Source organism: Mustela putorius, unplaced genomic scaffold, assembly GCF_011764305.1.
Source record: "Mustela putorius furo isolate JIRA1106 unplaced genomic scaffold, ASM1176430v1.1 tig00003983_pilon_pilon_pilon, whole genome shotgun sequence".
Taxonomy (NCBI): domain Eukaryota; kingdom Metazoa; phylum Chordata; class Mammalia; order Carnivora; family Mustelidae; genus Mustela; species Mustela putorius.
Window position 1 is genome coordinate 1,352,341 of NW_025422123.1, and position 22,836 is coordinate 1,375,176.

General features: G+C 42.8%; 1 protein-coding gene and 1 non-coding gene across 5 annotated transcripts in view; both read left to right on the forward strand.

Moving 5' to 3' along the window:
* MCM9 (minichromosome maintenance 9 homologous recombination repair factor) overlaps positions 1–4,377 on the forward strand; it is a 93,566-nt gene extending 89,189 nt beyond the window's left edge. For all 4 annotated transcript variants that reach the window (XM_004740091.3, XM_013063139.2, XM_013063142.2 and 1 more), the window contains one exon: positions 875–4,377. In XM_004740091.3, the coding sequence (XP_004740148.1) occupies positions 875–2,351 (1,477 nt within the window). In that variant the 3' untranslated portion in view covers positions 2,352–4,377. The remainder of the gene's footprint in view (positions 1–874) is intronic.
* A 14,709-nt stretch (positions 4,378–19,086) lies between these two features.
* On the forward strand, positions 19,087–19,229 carry LOC123389533. The gene has a single exon (XR_006604150.1). It is a non-coding gene; the product is annotated as a U4 spliceosomal RNA (small nuclear RNA).
* The last annotated feature ends 3,607 nt before the right edge of the window (positions 19,230–22,836 follow it).

The window sequence follows — 22,836 nt, forward strand, 5'->3', positions numbered from 1 at the left end:
GAACACGTGGAAGCAGGGTCATGTTGCCCCTTACACTGAGAAGCTATTTCTAAGTTGTTAGGAAGGGCTTTCTGAAGAAAAATAATATTTCTTTTTTCCTTTTGAGAAACTAACCGTGTCTGTTATAAATTGGCCCTCTCGCATTATTTCAGTTTCTAACATGCCCACAATTAAAAATGATTGTCACTGATCAGATCATTCCAGGAGGTCAGTATGTTTCACCTCTCTGTCAGCTTGATAGAGAGTAGGCTGCCCAGAGCTCACGTTGAAGTGTGGGCTGAGTTTTGCAGGAAAGAAGTCCCAGCTGCCTGGAGGCTGTGTGCCATGAATGTGATGCCCCCGGGGCAGCGTGAGCCACAGTGCAGGGGAAGCGTGGTCTCTGTGCCCCAGGAAGGTGACTTTCAGGTGTACCAACATTCAGTACTCAGGTAGAGACATATGAGGAGATCATAATTTCTGCTCTTCCTCATTGTTTCTCATTTGCAAACCGGCTATAAAACAACCACTTGCTCAGCACTCGGCTGCTGAGCAGATAGTGACAAGCTTGTCTTGCGGCAGAACATTCAACAGGAGAGATTAGAATGAGCATTTTATACTGACCTTCAGACAGACTTGTTGGAAGAGCTTAAAAAGTAGACAAACCTGCTACTCCATTTCCTTTATTTAACTTTTTAAAATGATTATCAGAACCACTTAAATTCTGTATGAGAAAGGATAATTTCCTCCTGCTGCTCTAAGAGACTGTATTTGGCATGAACTTGGACTTATGTTGGACTCAAGCCCTTTACATGGCATCTCAGAGACTCAAGAAATGGAAAGGTTAGTGCAAATTCTCTTCTTTTCAATACATGTTCCTTATTTATCTCTGCTACAGATTACAGAATCAGAATGTGCACCAATCCCAGCCACAGGCAGTGGAGGCAGAGACTAACCCAGGATCCTCAAAAAATGACCCAGGAGAAGCAGCAAAGTCCAGAATCTGGTCAGCACAGCAGGAAGTGAACTGGAGCATGCTGACCTCCTCTCCTGGACCCAGTCCCGAGGGAAGCCCACTTTCCGACCCCCTATCCCATGGGGGGCCTAGCAGACCAGCAAAGAGAAAACATTCTGCTGAGCACAAAAATAGCAAAGATGACAGTTTGGACTGGTTTGACTCCATAGCAACTCATCAGCTTGAACCTCAAAATACTGTGCCGGTATCTCCCAAAACAAATGGTGGGAAAATGGCTTTGCAGACCTTCAAGAACAAAGCTCAGGGTAAGGAGAAGGGTGTGCCAGGCCAAAGGAGCAAAATGGAAACTGGACAGCTTCCAGCACCAGGAGAGACAGAAGCTTCACGGAGGCCAGACCATGTAGATCACGTTGAAGGGAAAGAGGCAAAAAAGGCAGCAGTCGTTCCAGAGGCAGCAGGGTCTGCTGGCGAGCCAGACTCAGTACTGACTCATCATGTCTCCAGGAAGCTGCACCAGCTGCGCAAGGCCAGTGCCCAGGAGTTGTGCAAGAACCCCGCCACGGTGCCTGTACAGCCCGTAGGCCCTTCTCTTCCTCGGTCCAGTTCTTTGTGTGGCCCCAAAGGAGCATTGGAAACTTCCAAAAGAAAGAGACAGAAATCCCTTGCTCAAATGGAAGAGCCTGAGCTTGGAAGTGCTGAGAGTCCAGGCCCCCCACTGGCCAAACTGGCGAAATTTACTTTCAAACGCAAGTCAAAACTGACCCACTCCCCTGAAGACCACAGCCCTATGTCTCCTGGCACAACTAAAGGAGCAGTTCCAAGTCCTAGAGTTCTCCGGAGAGTGAGCAGAGAAGCAGTTGTGCCTGGAAAGGGTCCACAAAAGTTGGCCTCTACCTCAGGAAGCAGAAACTCAGATCAGCAACAGGATCAGGCAATGGATGTGTCACAGCAGGCACTGGAGGAAGACAGTCCAAGAGAGAAAAGCAAACGTGGCCCTGAAGGAAGAGTTACCGAGCCTGAATTTGAGCTTGGGAACCAGACTGGGCGTTCTCCTCCTACTTGCCAAAGAGACAGAAAGGAAGACGTCTCACGCAATATTAAAAGCAGCAAGGTTCACGCTTGCACATTAGCCAAACTGGCACACTTCTCCTTTACTTCCCCCTCTGAATCCAAGTCAGAACCCCCTCCTCCTCCCGAAAGTGAGAACGAGGGGGCGAGAGGCACCAGCCCTCGTCCCGGGGCCGCAGCTACAGTGTTTGGCAGGAAAAGGAAAACTTTTCAGCTGGAGGGGTCCAGTGAGAGATTGTTTTTTTCCAAAAAATCTCTCTTTACTTTATCGGAACTAGATGATGAAGCACTGGATTTTGATTGGAATGAAGAAATAAGAAGAAAGCCATAATCATGAAAAGCTTTCTGGTCAAATTTCAGCCTCCCCAACTCCACACAGCACCTTCGGGGTATGGACATGTGTTTATATATGTACAGAACTATTGGCCCCACCAAGAGTACCATTCCGAATACCAGCTCCCCCAACAGGTTTTATAATTTCAGGCTTATCTTCATGACTTGCAAAGTTGTATAATCAACGTTGGGCAGTGTGATACCAGCACTGGCATTAATCGACATTGTGCTTAACTTTGCAGATGGAGTACTTGTATTCCCAAAGATGTTTCTGTTTGTTTTGATTTGGGTTTTTTGTTGGTTTTGTTCTCTCTCTCTCTCTCTCTATTTTTTTTTTTTCTTTAATTGGGACTTGGATCTTCCTAAAATTGTTTCTCCCATTCACTCAAGAACAAATGCCAGGAAGGTAGCCCTCAGGAAACTAATAGGTTAGATTAACTCTTTTCTGTTTTTTTTTTGTTTGTTTGTTTCATAATTTATTCTTCACCCAAGATAGGCAAGGTGTGGTGAATATTTATTAGGATTTACCAAAACCATGTGATTTTTGTAATATTATTTCTGTGTCTTTTCTCATGTGTCAGATTAGATGGGGCTAATGCTTTTCCTTCTTTGAGAGGCATCCTTACAATTCCATGGTATTCCTGAAGATCTGGCAGCTGGTCAAACTGTAGCTTTGTGAAGTACTTACCTTTTGAGTTTTCCCGAGCTAACATTTTGTGCTTCAGATTCTTTGTTTCATTGGGGGGCCTACCCTCAGCAAAACCTAAATCCTGTAGTTAGAAGGAGAATGTTTAGTAATCTCAATCACATGTCATGGCATCTATTCAAGTGGTTAGTAGGGAAATGTGATTCCTACTAAGTTACGATTCATTTGTCCTTCAAAACCAAGCAAGTGATGACTGGTAGAAATAGACATCTCAAGCTTTGTCTTTCTTAAGTCCTTTTAAAATCACTTCTCCCTTTGGATTCTAGCAGGGGCTTTTAGGGTTTGATGGTTATAGACTTTCTCTTCTGAATTATGAATTTTTAAAATAATAATTAACGGAGGCTTTCATTGTCTGAGGCACATTTAGATGTGAAGAATACCCAAAACTGTATATACTTTGTTTAAAGATTGCTTCATTAAATTCATACCAAGAAAATAAGGAACCCCAAATTTTCTTGAGTATTTTCATGTTAATTGCAAAACTGACTAATTAAATTCTAAATTGTGAGTACAAATTTAGTATGGTTGAATCATTTGAAATAACACCCTAAATAGCTGGTAAAAGACATCTATAAGCAGTGATTATAAAATGTATTATTGCACATTCACTTCAACCTATTCTAAAACATTAAGACCATGGTTTGGGTAATTTCTTATTATTTCCGTGCTTAATAACGTCCTAGTATAATATGATTCTTAATGTGATCTATTCCCAGTGTCTCAGTACTTGCCTGCATTTCAGTGGTCTGACCAGAAATGAGAGAAAAAGAGAGGATCTGGGTTACTGACCAGGTGAATCTTGGTCTATACGCTGTCTGGCCTGAATGTGTAATGGACTGGGGTGATTCAGTCGTGCGTTACCATGCAGAGCTGTATCTCGTGTGTGTGTGTGTGTGTGTGTGTGTGTGTGTGTGTGTGTGTGGTAAACTATTCCTCTTCTTATAAGTGTTTATCTTTGAAACTTGCTGTGGTTTGCAGCTATGATGCATTAAGCTTTGCATGGCTTGTAGTGCCTAACCTGTTGGCTTGTCACTCGGGTATTTCGATCTGTTCTGTTTTCATTATTGAAAATGGCTGCATTCCCTATTGGGCATCTTGATTCTAGAGAGCTTTCATTTCTTGGTAATGAGGGATTTAGTTTGTATAGTTAACTTATCTCTTCAGGACATTGAATAATTCATGTTTTAAAATACAGTGTTAAATTGTCTGTCTTCCTTAATTATTGTATATGATCACCTGTGCCACCTGCTACCTGGTTATTATTTGTGCTCACCTGATATCCTATTATTTATGCTAATAAACCCACTCTGTTTTTTAATTTTAGTACCTTCTATCAGGATCCTTTGGCCAGCTTCCTAGTTCTGTGTATTTTTTCTTTGATGCTTACATGGTTGGAAGTAACTATATTTGTAAATATTGTAAACAGACAAAATTATTAGAAGGAATAAAATACTCAGTGTGGGGAACCTGGGTGGCTCAGTCTGTTAAGCAGTTGCCCTTGGTTCGGATCTTGATCCCGGGGTCCTGGGATCAAGTTCCTCATTAGGTGCCCTGCTCAGGGGGGAATCTGCTTCTCTCTCTCCCCCTGCCCCTCCCCTCACTTGTGTGCTCTCTCTCTCAAATAAATAAAACCTTTAAAAAAATAAAATATGAACACTCCTTACTAAAAAATTTAAACTTGCATCACAGTCTACTTTTCTGTTATGTTTGTTCTATTTGATGCTCAGAGTCTCACAACTTGATCAATAGGAAGTCCCATTGTATCGATGCCAATGTCCTTTCAGGACTCTGACATTTCTAAAAGTACCCATAGTATCTGAAAACAACAGCATGCTCCAGACACGTTTTGATTTTTTTTCCTGTCTCAAATCTTAGAATCAGTTACCCCCTAAGGCAATCTATTCCTTTTCTGGGCCGATGGTATTACAGGCTAAACTCATGGACTTGAGGATGCACAGGGGAGTCCGCAGCGGGCAGAAGGACTACTGCTGCTGTTTTTTCCCTGACCGAGTTTCAGAGCTGAAAATGTCTAACGTCCTGAGGTCACATTTTATCCTGCTGTGTCCTATTTTTCTTACACTATGTGATTCCACAAGACTTTCTCTTAGATGGTATTTAGTGTGTACCAAAGAAGCACACGGGCATCTTGAGGGAAATAGGTACAGTCTCAAAAATCGTATTTCTGGTCAAAAAAGGAAAGTGTAAAAATAGCCTTTAATTCTGAATCAACATGTAAGAATATTTTTATTTCAGGCCAGTGAAGTCCTTGAAAGAATTTTAATAATATAAAATTATTTTTTTAAGATTTATTTATTTGAGAGCAAGGGAAAGAGAGAGAGAGGAGGGAGGGGCAGAGGAAGAGGGAGAGAGAGAATCTCAAGCAGACTCCATGCTGAGCATAGAGCCAAATGCAGGGGTGATTCCACAGCCATTAAAATCATGACCTTAACTGAAATCAGGAGTTGGACACTTAACCCCAACTGAGCCACCCAGGTGCCCCAATAACGTAAAATTATTTAAACACAATAAAAATTTTACCTAATCTCCTTTGTGAGACCAAACCAGAATTTCAACTCTATTATAATTATGAAATGAGTTTTCTGACTCTGTGAAAGATAGTGTCTTCAATGTAGGCGTGATAGTCTAAGATTTATAATAGGGATTTTATTATTGTAATGTTTAGTGTTTCTTAGAAATACAGACAGAATCAGCTTATTATTCTGATACCTTTAACTGTTTGGCCTAATTTAAACTTTAAACTTTTTCTGAAGGTATACCAGAAATTTAGTAATAGATATCTACTCTTGGTGGATGAATTTTAATTCTAATAAACACTGTACTTCTAATACCTTCCTCAAGTGCAAAACCCACCTAGCTGATAGAATGGCTGGAACACAAATTCTAGAGAAAATCGTAGGTCAACCACAAAGGGGATTCCTAAAACTCACATTTAGCCAATCCACAACACTTAAGAATTCAGAATCAAACTACACTGAAAGTCTAGATCACCAGGGATGACCTGCAGCCAGGTTAACCTCAGTTTACCAGACAGTCAAGTTCCAAATTTAACAAACTCACAGTGTGGCAGGTTAGGCCACTGTGTATTCCTAAGTGTTCAGAATCACCTCTTCCATGTCTGCTTTCCATATTGTGAACATCCGAGAGGATGAAAGAAGGCTCCTGGGTCCCATATGTACTCACTCCACTAGGGGTTTTGCTGTCCGTGGCCCATGTGACACGTGCCGTAGCCCCTCAGGTATATGGGGGCGCCATTGCCCACACATTCCCTTCCCTGTTTCTCAGAAGACCTATACAGGAAGCTGAGGTAATTGCTCCCTATGACACCCTTTTCTGTTGTTCTTCTATCACTTCCACTGTCTCTATTAAAAGCTTAAAGATGCATCTAAATTTAATACTTGTATTAAATATTATTATTAAGCTTGTATTAAATATTGTACTTAACTACTTAAAAGTGAGCTCGACAGAGAAGTTAGACTTAACAAAATTGTTGATATGTCTATGTTAATATGCCAATTCAGGATACAGCCCCAGAAGGAAAATAGGATATACACACTGGGCCTGATCTCCCTAAGACTTCAGGTATGAGTTATTTATCTTGTGAGCATGAATGGTTTTTAGGCCAGTTTTCTCTGCTTGATTAGAGTTCAAGATGAACCACCAAGAAGCAAACATTGGTACCAGGTGCTTTTTTATGTGAGAGCTCTCATGGTTAAGACTTTCATAATAAAGCAAGCCAGTATCGAAATATTGCTTAATACTTTGGATCTTTTTCAGAGCCTACTGACACATAAAGGAAACCAGAGAGCCTTGCAAATTGGGTATCAGGTAAATCAGTTCTAGAACTGAATGATCACTAGCCAGCAGTATGTCCTTTCTGTCTTGAAGGATCTTTCCATGAAGCAGAGGATTAAACATTTCTGACTCCGGTATTACAGAGTTACAAAAAGGAAAAACTTAAAAGGCTAACTGAAATAAAATCTTCAGTGTAAGGGCGCCTGGGTGGTACAGTCAGTTGAGCGCCCAACTCTTGGTTTCCATTCCTGTCGTGATTTCTTGATCCTGGGATCGAGCCCCCAGTTGGGCTTGTACTCGGGGTGGAGTCTAAATGAGATTCTTTCTCCCTCCCCTTCTGCTCCCCCCGCCTTTCTCTCTGTCTCTCTCCTCCCCACTGAATAAATAAATAATCTTAATTTTTTTTTAATGTTCCCTGTAAGGGTCTAGCAGGGGCTTTCATGAAGGGCAGAAAAGGAATTCTAACCAGGCTCCATGATCCTAGAACTGGAAAGTTCTCTCAGCTTCTCTGGCATTCTCAAGGTCCCTTGTTGCTGCTGCTTTTTTACTGTCCCTCTTTGTGGCCCTGTTTTCCGTGCTAATTCTGGGTTCCTCTGCTCCAGGTGCTTTGTAGATTCTGATCTACCTTGGGGCTGGCCCCCATCTGTGCCTTTTTCTAATCTTCCCCGATCATTCACCCATCCTCATGTTACAGATTCAGGGTCAGCGTTCACTCGGTTCAAGAGGGATGTGGAGAGGGGCGCCTGGGTGGCTCAGTGGGTTAAAGCCTCTGCCTTCGGCTCCAGGGGCCTGGGATCGAGCCCCACATCGGGCTCTGTGCTCAGCAGGGAGCCTGCTTTCTCCCTCTCTCTGCCTGCCTCTCTGCCTACTTGTGATCTCTGTCATTTGATGAAGATAAAATCTTAAAAAAAAAAAAAAAAAAGAGTGATGTGGAGGGTGTGGGAGTGAGCAGCCACATGGTGGCAACATAGCACCCAGCGCCGTAGGTGGGGTCAGTCTCCAGCAATGGGCTGGGAGGCCTGAGTTGGCGGGTCTGTCACACTTCTGTCTTCACAGGGCTTGGGATTATTGATTCTATAATTCTATGACCTTTATTGTTTCTATTAGCTCTATGAGTTGATTAGATTAGATTCTGTGAGTTGAGAGAGCATGTCTCTAAAGGCACTTGGATCATCTTTCCTAAAAGAGCCATGTAAATTCCTGACCTAACAACAGCCACGATTTTCCGAGGATTGCAAACCACTCAGGGTGTGATGGAAGCGCAGTTCACACTGCCGGCCACAGAGGGAGCTGTCTGCTGTGTCACTGCTTATCAGGCCTCCATTTTCCTGTGCATTACTTTCTTACCAAACTATTACCGGTTTTAGAAGCACTTGGACAGAAATAAAAATAGATAGGAGAATGTGAAGGATATTACTCTGAAACTATTCTTTAGGAATAATCTCTGCAGTTAAGGTACATTTTAACATTTTCCAAATTTTCAACTTCATAATTGCCCACAAAGCAGGAAGTAGACCTAGGGTGACAGGAAGATACATGTGTCTCAGGCCTACTTTAGTCCTTCTAGGATTACAGATAACCCAGGTTGACTTCAAATTGAGGATTCACATAACATTGATCTGTGATAATCTTATTTTATCATTGTTGGGAAATTAAACTGCTTTGCAAGAAGGGAAATGCAAAACTGCCTTAAGGGAGCCAGCGCATCAGAAAGCTTTGATTTTCTGTCTTTTGAGAGGACTCCGTGTGATAGAGGATGACACCTGGAGCACAGTAAACTCCTGCAGACGCTTCCTTATTTATAGACTTTGCCCCCAAGAACTAGTAAAGATTGAAAAACATAAAATGTCTATATAACACAATATATCCTTGAATGGGAAGTCAGCTGCCAGACGCTATCCAGTCCTTTTTCTTCCAATATCATTATGTGTTCATGAAGGTTACAAAAGCTGTGAAATTTTTATTCCATTATAATTAGATACATGGATGTTGTTAGAGTTTTCCCCAAAAATGTTACAATAAACTGAATTTCAAAGAAACTTTGAGCCAAAATTAAATTCACTATAACTGAAATTTTTCTAAATTGATTTTAAGTATATTTACCCCGATGAAATTTTAACTATAATGTAATGTATCAATCATCATAATATTTACTTTTCAAAACATATTTAATATATGATACTTGATTTTCACACCAATACTATTCATAGTTCAGGTGATACCCACTATGACAAATGAGGGAAAAGCTCAGACATTTAAGTAATTTTTTTAAAGTGGAGATGTTTCTTTTTTTTATAGACTGTTCTTTTTTTTTTTTTTTTTTTTTTTTTTTAAGTCTATTTAAGTAATCTCTGCAGCCAACAGGGGGCTCAAATTCATGACCCCGAGATCAACAATTGTGTGCTCTCTCAACCAGGCCAGCCAAGCACCCCTAAGTAATTTTTTTTGAAAGAATAGGTTCTGGAACATCTCAACTCCCCTCACTTTTTATTGCTCCATTAAAAATATCTGTTGGTAAAGGGTAAAAGTTACCTATTTTAGATTGCTTACTGTATGCTAGTTACTCCTTAAGCACTTTTCAATATTTAGATGAAAAAAAATTTTTTAAAGATTTTTTTATTTATCTGACAGAGATCACAAGTTGGCAGAGAGGCAGACAGAGAGAGAGAGGAGGAAACAGGCTCTCCTTGGAGCAGAGAGCCCGATGCGGGGCTCGATCCCAGGACCCTGAGATCATGACTTGAGCCGAAGGCAGAGGCCCAACCCACTGAGCCACGCAGGCACCCCTAGATGAAAATATTTATTCTTAACTCATGTAATCCTCCCAGCACTCTATAAAATGGGTAGTACTGTTATTCTCATTTTATAAATTAGGTAACTTAACCTAGAGATACTAAATAACCTGACCAAAGTGACATTACTAGTGTCAACCTGAATAAAAAAGCTAAATTGAGGCAATTCTGAATTACCAGAAACCTAGTTTACTTGGGAATAGCAGAGGAATTGCACCTTCTCTCCGCGGCAACAGAGGGACTGTCCACACTGCTATGACCTTACACTTGTGTGCCAGATCCCACCCCTCCTGCCTCTTCTGGACACAGACTCAGCACTCTTCCCCAGGCTCCCTCCCTACTGTATTAATCCACCATTGGTTAAAACACACACACACACACACACACACACACACCCCTACCCCTACCTCACATGACCCTATTTCCTCACTATGTCTGTGTTTCCCCTCTTAGCAAAACTTTTTGAGAGTTGTCTATTCCCCCTGTCTTCAGTTCTCCTGCCTTCTGCTGAGCCCACTCCACTGAAATTTTTGGCCTCATCAAGGTCTAAATAGCCTTATCAAGGTGACCTTCGGTGCTCGTTCTCTGTCCTAATCTTTCTTGATTGGATGGAGCTGATGACTCTCCCCTCCCTGAAATCCTTCTTCACTTGTCCTCCAGGACAGCACATTTAGGAATAATCTCTGCAGTTAAGATACATTGTAACATTTTCCAAATTTTCAACTTCATAATTCCCCTCAAAGCAGGAGGTAGCTTTTCCTACTGTGGTTTTCCCTGTGGTTTTCCTTACCTCTTCCAGCCTCTTCGGTCTTTTTGCAACTTACCCCGTTCCTCCTCTTTTCACAGACATTTAATGACTGAGTGGCCCCTGGCTCTTTTCTATCCCCATTAGTTTCACAGAATCATAGGGCTCTCAGAACCTACCTAGTAGCTGATGATGCCTTTCCTGAGCTCCAAATGCCAGGATCAAGCTCCTGTTCAACATATCTGCTTAGTTATCTAAAGGACATCTGAACCTCAATGTGTTCCAAATTCTACTCCTGTTCTTGTCCCTCTCCACGTGCTCCTTTCCCAGATTTACCCATCTTGGTAAATTAAGTGGATACTCTATCCTTCCGATGCGTGGGTCAACGACTTGAGTCATCCTTGATAATTTACCTTCTATTGTATCTCACACCCCATCTGTCAGCAAATCCTATGGCCTCTCTATTAAAAATATATCCAGAATCTAGACACTTCTCACCAAATTTGCTATCTGCCCCCCTTCCAAGCCACTGTTCTCCCCTCCTTGGCTCCCTCCAGGCTGTTCTCAGCACAGCAATGAGAGCGATCCTGTTAATAAAATAAATGCAGTCAGGTCGTGATAACTCTTACCTCAGACCCTCCTCCAGTGGCTCCCCATCCGTCACGGGTAAAAGCCAAGTCCTTATAATCGTGACCTCTAAGCCCTATACATCTGGCCACATGCTACCACCAAACCTGCTGTTCCTGTAATTCTCCAGACATGAACCAACCCCTGGGCCTTTACCCTTATTGCTCTTTCTGTGGAGCGCCCATCCCTGGGAGGTGATCAACCTCACTTTCAAGATTTTGTTCAAATGTCACTTCAGTGAAACCTACCATAACCGTAAATTACAATACCTAAATTATCTAACCCAAAGTGTAAAATATCTCTCCCCTTAACCAATTTTCCATAGCATTTTCATCATCTAACATACTATAACATTTACTCATTTATGGTATTGTCCATCACAGGTCCTAACCAAGGGTGAGGGAAACCTAGAATGAAGAGTAGAAGAGGCCATGGGTTTCAGGCCTCTAGATCAGCTGCTGTCGTGGGGCCTGTGGATCATACCACAGCAGCTACAAGTGGAACTGCTAATTGACAGAGCTTGGGATACTCTGCTGACATCTTCCAGGACATAATTTGTGTAGGGGCCAGACTGATGAGTTAAGAAGGTATGATGGAATTACCTCTCTGCTTCCTTTAAGTCTTTAAGGATGACACTAGTTTCTGCTATTTGCCTTGGGATGTTTGTAAGTTGCAGTCTGCCCACAGGAGGGATCCAAGGGAAGCTTCAGAGCCTCCCACTTGTCCTTCCCTACTATAATAGTTTTTGCTCACAGGTCAATATATGCAAGTGGGCATTCTGTCAACTTCCAAGAACTGAGTATTTCAATTATATACAAGGACCAGGGACATAAGCATGGGGTGGGTCCCCGGACTGACTAGACCCACTGTGGAGTGAACCTGGGCTGGGAGTCCATTTATTACCTGAACCCCACACACATCTGCTCTGCCAGAGGACCGTGATTTGTAGCATACTGGTTCCCGTTATCAACTAAGACCTTGTGTCCAACACTTCCCGAAGTCTGGGGCTAATTCCTTTGCCCGAGGTATGGGTACCCAAGTAAATATCTGTTGGTCCCTTTGGGGAAGGACTGGGGTAGTCATTGTCATGCAGACATGTCAAGGTGTTGAGATACTTCTTCCTGAGGACCTGGCTTTCCCTTCAGTTAGTGGGCTCTGAGTCTGAAAATTAGTTCAGATCCAAAGCTTGTCAAAAAATTTTGACTGCTTGTTGGCACAGCTGCTGTTAGCCTCCTCTTGGTCGTTTCTCTTGACTGTACGAATCAGTACATCAGAATCACCTGGAAGCCTTGTGAAACTACAGATGGCTGGTCCCCAGCCCCAGAGTTTCTAATCGAGTAGGTCTGGACTGGAGCCTGAGAGAACTGGTGTTTCCAGGTGACGTTGATGCCGCTAGTCCAAGACCACACTTTGAGAATCACTGGCACAGACTGATCTTGCCTCTAGGGAATCCAACCATTCCCCCAGCTCTCTGTGCATCTGTCTCTCTGCCTGTGGCTCTGACTTGGGGCTCAGTGAGGTATCTGTCCTCACCTGGCTTTTGATGGGTACCATTGTCATTTAGCCTCCCTGGGGGCAGGGATCCAGCTGTGAGTGGTCAGCACTCCAGCAGCTGGGGACCACGCCTACAGAGGTCTGGAAGGGGAGATGAGGGTGCTGCCCTTCAGACCCTCCCGCGCTTCTACCTGCATCTGTCTTATGGCCAGGGCTAATGAGGAGAGTGAGGGTTGCTTCAGGTACAAAATTTAAGGGACACCAAAAAAAAAAAAAAAAAAAGGCAAGATAAATATTTTGATGTGGTATTTTTAAAGATGAAAATGCAAAAAAAAAAAATGTCCATGATATGAGCAAAAATATCAACATTTGAAAGGCAGGATCAATGTTACTGATTTCTCCTTTGCCTTGGGCTCCCAGAGGGCTCATCATGGCACTGTCTTCCCTTCCTGGAAGGCAGGCTCCATGAGGGAAACAGAGGTTTTGTCTCTTTTACTCATTGATGTGCCCCCAGTATTTTAGAAGAGTTAGCCTCCTCTTGAGGCTAATAGTAGATGTTGAATAAATACTTAGTGAATGAGACACTTCAGACATTTAAAAGAAGAATGACCATTTAATCTACATTTCCACATTTCTGCCTCTTTTCTTTTCCCCTCCAGTGTTTTCCATTAGGGTTGACTGTACACAAGAGGCTCCCTTTACCTTTGAGTCAGGAGACTCAGAGTTAGTTAGGCACAACTCAGGGAAAGCACCTGACAAAAATAGGATGTATTTTATTATAAAGGTCAATTGTGAGGTGTTTGAAAATATTTTTTCAATTGATTTCATCATCCCTTCTAAGGAATATACAGAGAACATGTCGCCGTATTAACCACCCTATTTGTTGTCAGCTTGCATAATTATGAGAAATAATTTCCAGAAACTGCTCTGTTGATCCCAGAAAATCGTCCTGATTACTCCCAAGTACAGATGGACTTAAAAGTTGAACCAAAAGTTGAACAGAAAAACTTGACACAGAGGGGCAATTATAATGGACAGTCAGCTGCCCACCTCTCCTGCACTCCATCCTGGGAAACCTATCTGGATCCCGAGGTTGGTGTGAGTACGTGGAGAGAACGCTTCTGGGTGTGGGCAGGCTGGCATTTTTGCACAGGATGCCAGGAGAGCCTGTGGCCAGAGCTGCTGGGCATTGACTCCAGTAGGGCCCCTCCTCACTGCAGGTCCTGCTGTCACCACACTTTACCTCTTTGGCACCCACAACTAATCCTAACTCCTTTTTAGCCAGTGAAGGGAACTTGGGAGTCTTTGGGTCAGATAAGAATCTCAGTGTGTTAAAGGCAACTCATATTTGCCACAGAAAAATAAGATTGCTTGTGCCCTACCAAGGCTAGATTACAGAAGAAATTCCAAGCTCCAGATCTCCATTGTCATTTCAAAACAAAACAAAAACAAACCTGACAAATACAAGTTGAGACCTTTAAAGGGGATTAAGAGTACACTTATCAGGGGCGCCTGGGTGGCCCAGTGGGTTAAAGCCTCTGCCTTCGGCTCAGGTCATGATCCCAGGGTCCTGGGATCGAGCCCCACATCGGGCTCTCTGCTCCCTGTCTGCTCCGCAGTGAGCCTGCTTCCTCCTTTCTCTCTGCCTGCCTCTCTGCCTACCTGTGATCTCTGTCAAATAAATAAATAAAATCTTTAAAAAAAAAAAAAAGAGTACACTTATCATGATGAGTACTGAGTACTATATAAAATTATTAAATCACTATATTGTATATCTGAAACTGATGTAACACGGCATATATACTGGAATTTTTAAAAATCAGGCCTAAGAAATTTCATAAACAGGTAAACTGAGTCTGTTTTTCCTGTCTGTCTGTGGAATAAGAGCCATATATGCAGACTGCAGGAATGTTCATAGGGTCCCGCCCAATCATGTGTATGGACTGCTAGCACAGAGATTCTGAGAGGAGCATATACAATGGTGAAAATGTGGGGGGATAAAGGAACTGCCTGTCACTGAGCACCTACGAAGTGTTAGGAATCATATTAGACACTTCATATATGTGTGTGAGTCTGTAGGATATGGTAGGTAGGTAGGTAGTATTTAGTTCGCACAGGAACTAGGCGAGAAAGGTATCATTAACCCTGTTTACAGAGAGACTAAGTTAGTTTTTCACAAGCACACAGCTAACCAGTGGTGTCTGGTGCAGGAGGAACTACTTGATTTCAAAGCCAGTGTGCTGCCAACTGTATCAAGACAGCTCCCCCAAGAAATGCGACTGTATCAGGGCCAAGCCAAAGTCATCTCCTATTGAGTCAGTGTGTGCTTCCAGAAAGAAAACCATGGCTCAGCCCTTTCCTGATGGTCACTGAGCTGTCCAGGCTGAGGGCGGGTCTCCTTTTCCTCTCCAAGCCCACCCTGAAGCAGAGGAGCCCTCAATGGCTTGGCCTTGGCTCAGCGCCTGGGGAGATACAGGAACACCGTGAGGGGGTTGAACCGTGCCACACCAGGCGACCATTCACAGCGTGCTGGCCTCCAGGCCCCGTCCACATATGATGGTCAGGTGTGCCCTGCCGAAGTTTCCCTTTTATTTTCATCAAATGTGCGTAAATACTTTTTTTGTCCATGGAGATATTTTCCTCATTAAAAGGTTTTCAACTGTTAGGCCCTGGACAACAGGGGCGCGGCGAGTTGTTTGTTGGTTTCCTGCACTCGCTTGCTCTGGACAGTGAGGGCTCTAACAAGAGAACTGCCGGCGTGGAAGGGAATCTAGGTCAGCTTGTGCTTTCTGCTGCTCACCACTAGGGGGCATGAAGCTTCTCCGATAGAGGAACTAAAAAGGCTGGAACGTGTAAAATGCCCAGCAAAGGCTGGAGGCTTGCCTGCATGCAACTCTCCTGATGAAAACATTTCTTCCAAAACCAGTCTCGTTTGGGCACTTCAGCAGGCACACAGGCCAGCCCAGGAGAGGGCCAGGAGAACGATGACGGTGCCGCAAGGGACACGCCATTTGGTCATTATAGAAAACCTGCTCCGTCTTCTGAAGACTGAAAACGCCTACCTAAAAAGCCAGGATGTAACTGAGCTTTGAAACCCTGTGAGCCATGAGATCAGAGTCTATTTCATAAAAGCCTATAATCTGAAAGAAGATGCACTTAATAATGTCATTTCTTTGGGAGGTGGGGGGCAAGCAGTCAGATTCCAATTTCACAAGATCCTCAGAAAGATTTTGCTAATCAGAAGCTTAAAACAATCCGTAGAATTTTACAGAAGCCATACCCTACATATTTTATTGAGATATAATTGACATATAATATTGTATAAGCTTAAAACGTGCAAGCAGTCAGATTCCAATTCCACAAGATCCTCAGAAAGATTTTGCTAATCAGAAGCTTAAAACAATCCATAGAATTTTACACAAGCCATACCCTGCATATTTTACTGAGATATGATTGACATGTAATATTGTATAAGCTTAAAATGTATAGCACGTTAGTTGCATAATTGATATATTGCAACAAGATGACCACAGTAACTCTAGGTAACACCTCCATCATATCATATAATTATCATTTCTTTTTTATGGTGAGAACAATTAAGATCTAGTCTCTTAGCAACTTTCAAGTATATAATATGGTATTATTAACTATAACCATCATTCTGTGCATTAGATCTCCGGAATTTATTCATCTTCTAACCGTAGTTTGTACCTTTTGACCAACATCTCTCCAATCCACTCAGCACTCCAGTCCCTGGTACCACCATTCAACTCCCTATTTCTATGAGTGCAGATTTTTTAGAGTCCACATATAAGGAATATCATTACGATATTTGTCTTTCTCTGTCTGCTTTTTCTCACTGTAATGTCCTCAGTGATCTATCCATGTTGTCACAAACAGCAGGATGTCCTTCTTTCTCATGGCCAAATAACATTCCATTATATATACAAACATCCTGCATTGTTCTATATATGCATGTAACACCTTACATCTTTATCCACCCATCCATCTGCTAGTGGACATTTTGGTTGTTTCCTTATCTTGGCTATTGTGAGTAATGCTGCAGTGAAGCCTGCAGATCGCTCTCCAAGATTCTGTTCTCATTTCCTCTGCTGTATACCCAAGTGACTTGCTGGATCATACAGATTTTTAATTTTTTGAGGAACCTCTGTGCTGCTTTGTATTGTGGCTGAACCAGTTTACATTCCTGCCAAGACTGCACACATGTTCCCTTTTCTCCACATCCTCGCCAACATTTAATACTTGCATTTTTGAGAACAGCCATTCTAACAGATGTGAAGTGATATCTCATTATGGTTTTGATTTGCATTTCCCTGATGATTGGTGATGTTGAAAACCTTCTCATGTACTTTTTGGCCATTTGTGTGTCTTCTTCAGAAAAATATCTATTCTGTTCCTCTGCCCATTGGTTCTTTTTCTTTTTTCCATTATGAAACAATCCCCACAATAAGTCTAGTTACCATCTGTCACCGGACAAAGTTATTACAATATTATTGACTGTGTTCCTTATGCCAAGCATTACATCGCCATGACTTAGTCATTTTATAGATGGAAGTTTATACCTCTTAATCCCTTTCACTTACTGCGCCCACTGCCCCAACCCATCCCAGGCGCTCACTCAACGCTCCCGGTCTCCCAGGGGAAGGATCCTTGGACTCCTCTTTCTCTAAGCTGTGCTGTCTTAGCGGGGGAAGGGTAATGTGGACCAAATTCCTCTTACCTACTCAAACGCATCCAAACTCTTTTTTTGTTTTGTTTTGGTTTGGTTTTCATTTTGTTTTTGCCCCAACAGAGTGCTGGAACTTCTTCTGTAGACCCTGGAACTTCTACATAGTCTCCCTTGTTTGTGGTATCTGCCCAAGTCCACATTTTCTGGGTTCTCCTGGACTATAGCAAGCTGAAAGGAGTTGGAGCCAGCTGACAGGCTGCTGGCCGTTCCACTGCCCATACTAGGGTCTGTCGATTGCCCAATGCCCAGGTAGCGGGTCCTTTGGTGTATGCTGCTGGGCCCCACAGCTCCCGCAGAATCCCTTCTGTTTGTGGATAGTTGCCAAATTTATGATGTTAAAAGGGACAAAAATGAGGAGCAACTTAGGCTGCCATGTTGCTGATGTCACTCCTCCCAATAACCTGCATATTGGCTATCCGTACTTTAGCATCCATTCAGGTGTGATGATGAAAAGAACACGAGATTGGGTGCTAGACAAGCTGCTACTCTCTGGCTTTGGGACTGCCAGAGTACTTAATCTGAACATCAGCAAAACGGCAGAGTATCTCCTCTATAGAATTGCTCAACACCAACAAATATTTATCAAAGACCTACAGTGTGCCAGCATTGTGCTAGGCCCCAAGGATGAGCCAGCCCAGTGATCACACAGCCATGACTGGTCCTTGCCTCCCACACATCACATTGCAGTGAGAGTCATATCACCAGGAGGGACTTACCTAATGTGACTGCACCGTGGCCAGCACATCACAGCATGTCACACATGTTACTCATTTTCTCCCATCCTTTCCCTCCTTGTGTCTTCCTCCTCAAAAATATTGACTGTAGGGCCAGGTCAGGATTCCCCTGGGCAGTGTGGCTTCCTAGAAACACAGAGGAGATTGATTCATACTTTACTTTTTACCTGTCTTTACTTAGCATTTACTATTGCCAGGCTGTGCTAATCTTGAGGGATCTGTAGTAGATATTTGTCATGTTTTTTCTGGCCACCATTATCTGATTCACCTTCCTCATTTGAGAAATGTCCCCACCTTCTCTGACTAGGCTGCAAACATTAACAACTCACCTTCCCAGTTTCTCCTGCTTTCAGACTCTTGGTACTTTGAGGCTCAGCCAATCAGATGCATGTACCGCAGGGTGATTTGGGACCCAGAGGAGCCTCAAAGGAAGTAGGAAGGAAGTAGGAGGGTGGATCACCCACCATGAGGGAGCACTATGGCAGATGCTGTAACAGCCTCTAGTTTCTGGCAACAGTCGGCAGTGCCAGTGGGAAGGCAGTGCCTTTTGGTGTCAAGTGGCCTATTTCGTGTTGTGGCTTAGACTGTGGACATAGCTGCTTTTAATTTCCTTTCTTCACATGTATTTTCAAGCTTGACTTTCTGATCTCCCTACTGGTTCAGCGAGCTATCCAATTGCTTTTAGCAAAATCCTTGTGTATTTAAATCAACACAGGTAGATTTTGTTCCCAGGAACCCCAGTTGACCCAGGAGGAAAAATGAGTAAGATTCTGACCTCTGTCTCTTAGGAGATCTACCCATAAATGATTTTGATGCAGTCTGTGGAATGAAGGAAAGATGGGACATGTTGGGGGATATCTCCTACACTGGATGGTGAGAATCAGTAATGAACACCCAGCGTTACTGGCCACAGGGAATTCGGTGTATTGGGAGAGATGGACTCATCGATAGATAATGGCATAGCAATGTCATAAAGACAGAACCAGAGATATGGACAGGGCGTGAGGGAAGCACCACGGAGGGATACAACCCCGCTGAAGGCAGGTGGGAATGCTGATTGAAGAAGGCTTCGAGCTTTGTGCAGTGGCAGTATCGTAGCCAATGAGGTTTATCCGAGGCGCGATTATTGCTAATTGAAGAAGGCTTCGGAGAAGATGATGCCATGTTTGAGCCAAGTCTTCGAAGAAGAATAAATGTAAGTCAGACCAAAGCAGAGGAGTCTGGGAGAAAAGAAGGCATTCCCTTGTGCAAGAGCCAAGGCCCAGAGGAGAGCTTTTCGACATGGGGTTTGTGCAGTCACACAGGTTGGTGCTGCTAGAACCACCAACCTGTGGTTGCAACCTGTATTCCCTGTGAAGAATATGAACATTGTCATGGGTACAGGACTGAATGTGAGTAAGAATGAGAAACAGCTGCCTAGAGAAATGGGAGACAGTGTGGACCAGGGATAAGGAAAAAGATTCAGGGGTGCAGAGGGCCCAGGAGAGGCTGGATACCATGGTATTTTAGTGAAGCCAGCCCACAGGGTCATCACATTTTCTCCAGAAATATTTAGCTACCTGTGTATAGCAGTAAAGAAGAACCTTGGTCCAGAATTAGGGTTTTGTTATGAAAATGAAGGCAGACATCTGAATTTGGAAGCCCTGATCTTGGACCAGGTTTGCTCAGGTGTAACCATGCATGCAGCTGCAGTCTGCCATTGGTTCGATGAGAGAGGAGATTTAGGACAGGCATGAGGAGGATGGCAGGGGACAGGCTGGACTGAAATCTGTGATTATATTTTGACATTTAATTGATTTTATAATCACAATTTTCTTTTATGCTCAAAACATAATGACCCTTGCATCAGGGCATGAAATGGATTTGGGCCATATGTCACAGATTTCAGTCAAGCCTATACTCTGCCACCATCCGAGCCCCTGTCCTAAAAAAATAATCTCAATTCACTAACCACTAATCTCGATTCACTAAGCAATTCACTAATCACGTTTTTATAGTATATTGCACAGCATTCATTTCCCCTATGAGGAAAATGTATAAACACTTCTCAAACATTTTAAGGAAAAAATTTGAAATAATTATACAAACAATTTACTGAGGGCTTTCATGTATATAAAGCACTTATATAATCTTTATAAAAGCCCCCTGAGGTAGGCATGATTATTAACCCATTTCACAGATGGAAGAACTGGAGGACAGAGAACTTAAGTGGTTGGTCCAAGGTCACGCAGGGGGCAGGTGGGAAAGCAACAGTCTGAATACAGGTGGTCTGCTCCAGAAGCAGAGCCCTCAACCACTCAACTCCACTCCCTCCCCTTGGAAATGTCACTTCTTCTTCCCTGTTATGAGTTGAATTGTGTTCCTTCAAAATTCACATGTTGAATCCCTAACCTCTGTACCTCAGGATATGATTGCATTTGGAGAAGGTGCCTTGAAAGGGGTGCTTGTGCTAAAATGAGTCCATCTGAGTGGGCTCTAAACCAATCTGACTAGGGGCCTTATAAGAAGAGGCGATTTTGACACAGACACGTACAGAGGGAGGATGGTGTGAAGACACAGGGAGAGAGAACCATCGATAAGCCAAGGAGAAGGGCCTCATGAACTTCTAGCCTTCAAAACCCAAAGAAAACAGATTTGTGTTGTTTAAGCCCCACAATCTGTGGTATTTTGTTACAGTAGCCCTAGAAGACTATACCCTCATTGACCATTGGTTAGGAAGGAGCAGGAGAAGGGGGAGGAAAAATAGAAATTAATCTTTTAAGTGAATTCCCATCCTTATTTAAAACACAAAATATGTACATTTCACTAGTTAAGTGAAACTTAATTGGATTATGCTTTAAGCAAATTAATCTGGAATTCAGTTCTATATTGGGAGTCAAATACAGCAGGATGGATCTTCATTTATATTGAAGTAGTGTCATAGGCAGGAAAGGGCAGCTTAATTAAGGCCAAAGTGTGTTTGTTAATTAGTTGTCATCCTCTCCACTGAGCCTACCAAAGGATGCCATAAACAATTAGGGAGCATGGATTTATTGATGGAAAGATGAGGTAAGCTGAACATTAAGTGCCCTGTGTTTCCTTCGAGGGCACAGTCCTTTCATTAATAATGAATACTGTCTTTCCTTCTGTCTTCTAAGTTTCCCACTACACTGGAATTATTGGTGTGAAACATGAGGCCTCCAGGAGTTATAGGCCATTGAGAGATTCTTAGAAAGGGCATTAGCATTGTATTCCAGAGGAAAAGTAATTGCCAGCATATTTATTTTTTCTCTAATGAATTAGAACCCACATGTGTTTAGTACCAACTACCTGCAAGATGGCTCCTGGAGGCTTCACGGTGGACAGGATTCTGGAAGTACTCAGAACTGAGGCCCCGTGGACGTCTGTTTTCCGAGAAATAAATTGGCAAGTATACCAGACACAAGTATGAATTGTTTGGAGATTGAAAAGCCTTGTTTATAGATTTGGAAAAACTCAAACTCTGACCAGTTTATCCTATTTTCAGTTCCTGTTCCATGCTTTACAGAGCCATGTGTTTTATGTTTGGAAAGTTTTTAAAAGTTTAAAAACAGTTTGATTAAATGTTCCATTTTTACAGAAATGATTGTCTTTTCTTTCTCTATGTCTGAAAGCTCTAGTTCTCCTTTTACTAACTTATTTCTTACTGGCCTTGAAGAGTATCAACATTCTGTGTAGACTAACACAGGGTTGACATGATGTGTAGCCCTAGAAAACTCCATCACAGGTCAGGGAAATGGTCAAAACAATTTTTCTTCCCCTCAAATGTCATTGACTTTGGAAAATAAGACCAATCAATGTGCCGGCATGAAAAAGCTACTAGATTCAGAGTTGGGGGGAAGGAGGAGTTTTATAATTTCAGGAAACACTGTACAGTGGCTGGCAGTCAGTCCAACTTTGAATAAATGAATGAGAAGAAAAGGAAGGGAAAGTTCAGGGAAAAGTGGCAAAAAACAGAGGAGAGAAATAGACGGAGACAAGATGGTTTACCAAAAAAAGTAATACAGAGAGAAAAGCAGAGGAAGATGTGCCCAGACCCAGCGACATATGGGCAGAGATACATAGATGAGAAGGTGACACACCAAGTCCGACCGGGGTCAGACACCCCAACTTCCACAACATCTCACACCTCATCTCCAGTACTCCATTGCTTTCAAAGCTGCGTCACATTTTTCACATCAAAACAAAAACAAAAAATGCAAATTAAAAACATTAATAAGAAATGAACATTGTTTCACAAACTGAAGTAAAATAATATGGAAGGTCAAATCTGAATGGGCTGGATTTTCTCTCTTCTACATTTGTGTGTTACACACATGCATGCTTACACACACACACACACACACACTCACACACATACACTCCTCAGTGCTTTTGGATAATGAGAGACTCTACTGTTCTGCCCATCAAACCATGGGATGGCTCTGCAAAGCCAGGCAGAATGAGATTTCCAGTGTTCAAGATTCACATCAACCCCCAAATATGCCAGCTGCTGGCTGGGCCCCACAGGGCTGCCAACTGTAGTTGCTTTGACTTGTATGTAGAAGTGGCCCAGAGGCTGTTTTAAACTGTGTTCAAATCTGCATTCAAATCTTCACTCATTCTCTCTGCAGATCTCTCTGATTTTCTCTTCTTTCTTGTTAGGAACTTGCTCTGGGTGCACCCTCCCCGGCCCAGTCTGCTCCCCTCCTTTGGTCTCACCACTTCTCTCTAGTGCACTCCCACACTGTTCAAGAGGCCGTGCTTCATGGCTGGGACAGAATGGAAATAGTCAAGCAAGAAGTAATAGCCAAGCAGGGAGAAG